General features: G+C 37.2%; 1 protein-coding gene across 1 annotated transcript; it reads left to right on the top strand.

The window, feature by feature from the left end:
* The first annotated feature begins 1587 nt into the window (after window positions 1–1587).
* LOC120118227 lies at window positions 1588–7355 on the top strand. Its single transcript, XM_039138333.1, has 2 exons — window positions 1588–1955; window positions 7187–7355. Exons 1-2 carry the CDS (start codon window positions 1741–1743, stop codon window positions 7353–7355), a joined length of 384 nt encoding a protein of 127 aa, XP_038994264.1. The 5' UTR covers window positions 1588–1740.
* Window positions 7356–8582: the final 1227 nt, after the last annotated feature.

Genomic DNA, 8582 nt, shown 5'->3' with positions numbered 1-8582 from the left:
ACAATTTACTTGCAGAAGTTTCCTTAGAAAATGCATACTTCTGCTCTCTAGAAAGACACGATCGAATAGTACCATATGCCATTCTATTGATCCTCTTCCATTCTTTCTCCTCAAAATCATCTGGTTTCTCTCCTTCAATAGCAATGTCTAGACCCTGCTGAAATAGGGCATCTAGAACCTCGCTTTGCCACATGCCGAAATGACCGGTGCCATCAAAAATCTCCACTGCAAATCTAACATTTGTCACAGCATTTCTTGCCAAAATTGAAGATGAAGAAGCGTCTGCCATTTCTGCTACAAATTCTATTTAATAGCTGCCAATGCAGAATGTCAATTATCCCAAGGAAATTTTTCTGATGTGGAAGATCAGCCTAAGCCGCAACCACAGAGCATACTAAAATAAACCAAGAGCGCTGATACCAATTGTTGTGAAATTCGGGTTAATTTCCACCAATAACAGATTCACCTTGAAAACTATTATCTAGGTGACTAGTGTGAAAACGATTGTACTAAAAATCACCCCAAGGTAGATTCCCAGGAAAAAGGAGGGGTCACAATGGTCCCTCTTAAAACCCACTTTCCTTAGACAGAACTACCAAGACAAGTAATTTTAATAGGACAATAATTGACAACTATACCCGACAATAGCTATTAAATAGACATAAAAGAGAACACCAAAATATTTCACTAATAGAGGAAATATTACAAAGAGAGAAAGAATACAAATAGCCTTTAAAATAGAAGAAGGCTTATATTTGTGGGATGATTAACTAAGGAGGAGGAGGGCTTTATTTATAACAAAAGAATTTCCCCTCCTCCTTATACACAACCAATGTGGGACTTTTGCCAAAAACCAACAGTTCCGACACAAGATAAGTTCTTGTTTGACTGTGATGTGGATGAGAAGAGTGATTGCTACTTTCTGCAATGCAAAAAAGATCAAGATAGTAAACTGACGAAAGATAGGCCAGAGATCAATATGCCCATGCAAGATGTTTCCTCGTCTCCGGAAGAAAATCAATCCGGGAAAGATGTCAACGATGAGTGTGGCTCTAATAAAAAATAGGATACCGATACACGTATGCAAGATGTTCCCCTATCTCTCAAAGAAAACGAGTCTAACAAGAGAATTACGAAGCAATGTGATTCTAAGGATTTGATGATGACAAAGGAAGGGAAGGAGTATGAAGTGAAAATGATAGCGGATGATGCCTACAAAGAGTTGTTTACCCTAGGAGATATACTTTCATTTCATTGCCTGAATTGACTACGGTAAAATCCGAGGCCATGTCTATGAATTGTGAAAGCAATGGAATCGAACAACGGTCCTTTGAGGTAAGCTTATCTAGTTCAAAGTTGATAATATTTCAATCTACTACATCGAAATTCCTTATAATAACATCACTGGTTCGCTATATATGCAATGAAATGTTCATTATCTTGATTTTTATGAAGAACACAAATAAAAACGAAGTCATAGTGGTTTCTGCGGTTGAAGAATCGAACAATCCAAGTGAAGAAGCAATTCTTTCTGCTCCTGCTTTGGCCTCGCTTTGGCCTCTACTTCCAAAGTAACGGACAGTGAGAAGGGGGAAGTTATGCCGATCAGTCCTGCTCGGGCCTCTGCTTCAGAGGAATCCACCACCAGCAGTCTTTTCAAGGAAATATCCAATGATAACGAACTGGAAACTGGAAATATGACATCTGACTCTGGTTCTGCTGCACCAATAACCAGCAAAGATGATCGTGAACCACTCAAGACCCGAAGAGATCCCTAAGATACGGCTTATCAGCCTTTCTCGAGCTATCTTCAACGTGGATACGGAGTCTAGTTTCTCTGCTGCAGGGCCTGTAACAGGTCTAAGAAGTTACTCAGGACCGATGGCACATTCAGGCGACCTCTCCCATAGATCGAACAGCAGCACGACAAGCACTCGCTCATTTGCCTTCCCTACGTAATTCACTGTTAAAACTGCTAAAAGTCAAATAATGTTAAACACCAAATTAGATTCCAAATGGTGTTTTGTCAAAGTCAAAAATTAGACACCTAATTTTTTGTTAAAATTGGGTATTGGGATAATTAATTTTAGTCATTGTAATTTAGGGTATTTATAAGATTAGTCCTTAAGTTTCAACTATAAATACCCTAGCTCATTTAGTTTCAAAATCATCCCAAAACATTCTAGTTTTCTTCCAATACTAGAGAGAATTTAGAGAGTTTCTTGAGAGTTGTTTTCTCCTTTTTATCAAGAGAGAATTATCATTGTTTTCTCATTGGTAGATCGAGAGAGGTTGTAATTCTTATTTTCTCATAGTGAAATTCTTCTACCATTGCCCGTGGTTTTTACCCTATATTATTTAGGGGTTTTCCACGTAAATTTTGTGTCTTCTTTATCTTCATTTTTATTTTCTCAAATTATCAGTTGCGATTTTGCTCTATCCGATAGCCGTCTTCCGCAACAATTGGTATCAGAGCTAGATTAGAGTGTATAATATCTGCTTATTGTCTTTATGGTTGCCACCAAAAGGTGGATCCTCCAACATAAGAAAGTAAGAAGGTATTACCCATTCTTTGAAGGTTCCAGAGAACTATTCACGATAGTGAAATAGTGGGAGCTATCCGTAAAAGAAGCTATGTCAACGAAATTTGATATTGAAAAATTCAATGGGAGAAATTTCTCATTGTGAAAATTGAAGATGAATGTCATCCTAAGAAAAGACGATTGTCTAGCAGTTATTAGTGAAATGCCGGTGGATTTCACAGATGACAACAAATTGATCGAAATGGACGGGAATGCTATGGCAAACTTTCATCTAGCATTAGCAGATGAAGTATTGTCAAGCATCGAGGAGAAAAAAACAGGTTAGGAGATATAGAATCATCTCACCAAACAGTACGAGGCCACATCGCTGCACAATAAAATTTTCCTTAAGAGAAAATTGTACACTCTCCGTATGCCAGAATCTACTTCAGTGACGGAGCACTTAAATACACTGAACACTTTTATTTTCTCAGCTTACATCTTTAAGCTGTAAAATAGGAGAACAAGAACGTGCTAAACTTCTACTTCAAAGTCTACCTGATTCGTATGATCAACTCATCATAAACTTGACAAACAGTAATGTCACCAGTCTAGTCTTCGATGACGTTGCAGCTGTTGTTCTCCAAGAAGAAAATTGGCGCAAGAACAAAGAAGACAGACAAGTAAATCTGCAACAAGCAGAAGCGTTGACAACGATGAGAGAGAGATCAACAGAACGTGGCCAAAGCAACAGTCACAAACATGGTAGATCGAAGTCGATGAGCAAGAAGAATTTAAAGTGCTACAACTGTGGAAAGAATGGTCACTTAAAGAAGGATTGTTGGAGTTTAAATAAAAACTCTAATCCACAAGGTAATACCGCAAACACTTCAGATGATGGAGATGCTCTATGCTGTGAAGCGACAACTACCGTGGAAGGCAGAAAACGATTTGCAGATATATGGCTCATTGATTCGGGAGCAACATATCACATGACCTCAAGAAGAGAATGGTTCCATCATTATGAACCTGTCTCAGGAGGATCTGTGTATAGTTGTAATGATCATACCTTAGAGATCGTTGGCGTTGGAACCATCAAATTGAAGATGTATGATGGAACAATTAAAGTTGTTCGAGATGTGCGACACGTAAAAGGCCTGAAGAAAAATTTATTATCCTACGGATTGTTGGATAATAATGCTAGCAAGATTGAAACACAGAAAGGAATCATGAAGGTGTTCCGTGGAGTGCTTGTGGTGCTGAAAGGCGAAAAGATAGCAGCAAACTTGTACATGCTGAAGAGAGAGACTTTGCTAGAAGCAGAAGCCTCTGTTGCCTCGTGTAGTTCAGATTCTACAATGCTATGGCATCAGAAACTTGGACACATGTCAGAACAAGGAATGAAAGTCCTTGTGGAGCAAAAGCTACTTCCCGGCTTAACAAAGGTATCACTTCCTTTGTGTGAGCATTGTATAACAAGTAAGCAGCACCGGTTGAAATTCAACACGTTAAATTCTAGAGGCAAAAGTGTTCTAGAATTGGTTCACTCTGACGTATGGAAAGCACCAGTTACATCCCTAGGCGGAGCAAAATACTTTGTCTCATTTATTGATGACTACTCTAGGAGATGTTGGGTATACCCTATTAAGAACAAGTCAGATGTGTTTTCAACTTTCAAAAACTTCAAAGCGCGGGTGGAACTTATTCTGGAAATAAGATCAAGTGTTTCAGAACAAATAATGGAGGAGAATACACAAGTGAAGAATTTGATGACTTTTGCAGGAAAGAATGCATCAAAAGACAGTTCACAGTGGCGAACATTCCTCAACAAAATCGAGTGGCAGAACGGATGAACAAAACATTGTTAGAAAGAACAAGAGCAATGTTAAGGGATGCAAGCCTAGAAAAATCATTCTGGGCAGAAGTAGTCAATACCGCCTGTTATTTGGTGAATCGAGCTCCATTAACTGCAATAGAGCTAAAGACGCTAATGGAGATGTGGACTGGTAAACCAGTTGATTATTCAAACCTCCATGTATTTGGAAGTATTGTGTATGTGATGTACAACTCCCAAGAAATTTCAAAGCTGGATCCAAAATCCAGGAAATGCAAATTCTTGGGGTATGCTGATGGTGTAAAGGGGTATCGCTTGTGGGATCCCACTGCCCGCAAAGTGATCATTAGCAGGGATGTTATCTTTGTAGAAGATAAACTACAAAGAAAAGAAGACAATGATTGCGCTAAAAAGTCAGAGACTACTCAGATACATATGGAAAAGGAATTTGAACAAGGAGATTTTTCTGAAGCAGAACCAGCAGATGATGAACAAGAACCAGAGAGTTCTGAAGCTCCAACAACTCTTCAATCAGATTGTGTGAGAAGACGTCCCAATTGGCACTCAGATTATGTTATAGAAGGAAATGTTGCATATTGCCTTTTAACAGAGGACGGTGGGCCATCAACATACCAGGAGCCAATAAACAGTTCAGATGTTTCACTGTGGATGATGGCGATGCAAGAAGAAATTGAAGCCCTTCATAAAAATAATACATGTGACCTTATGCCACCACCACAAGGAAGGAAGCCAATTGGTAACAAATGGGTTTTCAAAATCAAGCGAAATGGTGACGATCAAGTGGAGAGGTATCGTGCAAGACTGGTGGTCAAAGGATATGCTCAGAAAAAATGTATTGATTTCAATGAAATTTTTTCTCCTGTGGTTCGACTAACAACAGTTCGAGTAGTCTTGGAAATGTGTGCTACATTGAATTTACATCTAGAGCAACTAGATGTTAAAACAACTTTTCTTCATGAAAATCTTGAAGAAGAGATTTACATGCTCCAGCCTGAAGGTTTTGAAGAAAAAGAAAAGAAGAACTTGGTTTGCAGGTTGAACAAATCTCTGTACGGTCTAAAGCAAGCGCTGAGGTGTTGGTATAAGAGATTTGGTTCCTTCATTATGTGCCTTGGATACAACAGACTTAATGCAAACCCTTGTGCTTATTTCAAAAGGTCTGGTGATAACGATTTTGTTATATTGTTGTTGTATGTGGATGACATGTTGGTTGCAGGACCCAACAAAGATCATATTGATGAATTGAAGGCACAACTGGCTAAGGAATTTGAAATGAAGGACTTGGGATCAGCAAACAAGATTCTAGGGATGCAAATTCACCGAGACAGAAGTAATAGGAAGATTTGGCTTTTACAAAAGAATTACTTGAAGAAGATCTTGTCACGATTCAGCATGCAAGATTGTAAGCCAATTTCTACCCCTCTTCCTATTAACTTCAAATTATACTCTAGTATGAGTCCTAGCAGTAAAGAAGAGAGGATGGAGATGTCTCGAGTACCGTATGCATCGGCAGTGGGAAGTTTAATGTTCGCTATGATATGCACAAGACCAGACATTGCAAAAGTAGTGGGAGTGGTTAGTCGGTACATGGCGAATCCAGGCAAAGAGCATTGGAATACAGTAAAGAGGATTCTGAGATACATTAAAGGGACCTCAAATGTTGCATTATGTTACGGAGGATCAAATTTACTATTAAATGGGTATGTAGATTCTGACTATGCAGGGGATTTGGATAAAAGTAAATCTACTACAAGATATGTGTTCAAAGTTTCTAGTGGAGCTGTAAGCTGGGTTTCAAAATTGCAGTCAGTTATGGCTACATCCACAACAGAGGCAGAATATGTAGCAGCTACACAAGCCAGTAAAGAAGCAATTTGGTTGAAGATGCTATTGGAGGAGCTTGGGCACAATCAAGAGTATGTATCTCTGTTCTGTGACAGTCAAAGCGCCTTGCATCTAGCAAGGAATCCAGCATTTCATTCAAGGACAAAACACATACGAGTTCAGTACCATTTCATTCGTGAAAAAGTGGAAGATGGAACGGTAGATATGCAGAAGATCCATACCAAAGACAACATAGCAGATTTCATGACGAAGGCAATCAATGCTGATAAATTTACCTGGTGTCGATCCTCCTGTGGCCTGTTAGAAACGTAAGCAACATGAAGGTACAAGGTAGAAAGAATGGTGTGAATATATGATTATTTCAATCAAATCTTCAAGTGGGAGATTGTTAAAAGTCAAATAATGTTAGGCACCAAATTAGGCACCAAATGGTGCTTTGTAAAAGTAAAAAATTAGGCACCTAATTTTTTGTTGAAATTGAGTATTGGGGTAATTAATTTTAGTCATTGTAATTTAGAGTATTTATAAGATTAGTCCTTAAGTTTCAACTACAAATACCATAGCTCATTTAGTTTTAAAATCATCCCAAAGCATTCTAGCTTTCTTCCAATACTAGAGAGAATTTAGAGAGTTTCTTGAGAGTTGTTTTCTCCTTTTTATCAAGAGAGAATTATCATTGTTTTCTCCTTGGTAGATCGAGAGAGGTTGTAATTTCTATTTTCTCATAGTGAAATTCTTCTACCATTGCCCATGGTTTTTACCCTATATTATTTGGGGGTTTTTCACGTAAATTTTGTGTCTTCTTTATCTTCATTTTTATTTTCTCAAATTATCAGTTGCGATTTTGCTCTATCCGATAACCGTCTTCCGCAACAAAAACTACTTGTTTCCAGCCCCTATCTTCTTTTATATCCTATTCAAAACTAGCCGGTAGCTTTTATTCTCACTTTTCCGCTACATACAGATTGCAGTCTGAATGGAATAGCAGTCCAGTTCGAATGGGGAAAGCTGACCGGAGACAATATCGGAAGCATTGTGGTTGGAGGCACAGCATTCTTTGCTGTAAATTCTGGGGAAAAAAAAAAGAAAAAAAGTTCTATACCATCCATAGGTTATACAAATTTCTTATGTAATTTTCACTAGGCTTAGAGTTTTGATTTTCACATACCGTAACGATATCTTTTCATCCTCTGATCTAACTCCCAACAATGCTTCCGGTTTCATCCTCTGATCTCCGATTCGTAACATGTGTAAGTGTTGCCTTAATTCATTGTTGTTTATTTCAAGGTTCTTGCTTTGAATTGGTTATAAATTGTAACATATGATTCCATATATACGGCTGCTTGCAGGATGTTGAAAATGGGAAGGACATGCTGAAGGAACAAAGGCTTGGTGTTACGCTCAGAGGAAACATGTCGGAGTAAATGTCGAAACTCAGCCTCTATGCTGGGACAACGACCACCGGGGGGGGGGGGGGTAGCCCAAGCAGTTGCTAGTTCTCAAATTATGATCCGATGGCTCGGAGTTCAGTAACTATGGTTGTATGTTTACTTTATACAAGCTATATGATTTACTATTTGTTAACACATTTTGCATTATATACAAAAAGCAGGTTCCGATACCTATTTGACGGGGAAGGAGGGGAGGCTAGAAGTTGCCTCTGTACAAAGAATCTCATATTGTTCTTAGTCAAATAACATCTCCAAACTTGAGAAAATTCCACTCAAACACATATTTACGTATACATATGTAATTTAGATATGCTTGCATGTATGTATAATATATATTTATGAGAAACTTATAAATGCAATAAAAAAAAGAATTTAAAGATGATTAATCCGAAGTAATACATCGAAACACCCGATATTTTAAAAAATGTAGATTCAAAATTAGGATCACTTGCGCAATTTTTTCAGAAAAACATCCAAGTATTGGTATTTATTTGTGATTATTTGAGTGAGTGACTAATAACTAATAATTAATTTTTAGTGTAATTGTTTATATTTAATTTATTGATCGATTAATTTAAATTGCGTATTAAAAAGATTTATTATAAAAATAACATTTTTAAAAATAATCCTCTAATTGAATTTTCTCTATTTACGATATAAAGATTTAAACTCCTAATTTTACTTGAGAGATATAACATTTCATAATATTAAACCAACCGATAATTAGTAATAATAACATAGAGTAATATTTAGACGCATGTACGGACTAGCATTTAACTCTAATTTGACAAGCTATGATTTGATCTTGTAAGATCATTAAAATAAATTTAGGATTGATTCGAGTTAGAATAGTCAAATTTTTTTTTACCTATATATATATATATTCTCTGAATAAAACATATTAAAATG

Source organism: Hibiscus syriacus, unplaced genomic scaffold, assembly GCF_006381635.1.
Source record: "Hibiscus syriacus cultivar Baekdansim isolate YM2019G1 unplaced genomic scaffold, ASM638163v2 tig00110327_pilon, whole genome shotgun sequence".
In the NCBI taxonomy this organism is placed as follows: Eukaryota; Viridiplantae; Streptophyta; class Magnoliopsida; order Malvales; family Malvaceae; genus Hibiscus; species Hibiscus syriacus.
This window is presented reverse-complemented; position numbering and strand designations above follow the sequence as displayed.

Excerpts from the sequence above, each read along its gene's own strand:
- LOC120118227 (XM_039138333.1), top strand. The coding sequence starts at position 1,741 with ATGATCGTGAACCACTCAAGACCCGAAGAGATCCCTAAGATACGGCTT. Across the intron at positions 1,956-7,186 it reads CGCTCATTTGCCTTCCCTAC|ATTGCAGTCTGAATGGAATA; the intron begins GTAATTCACTGT and ends CGCTACATACAG.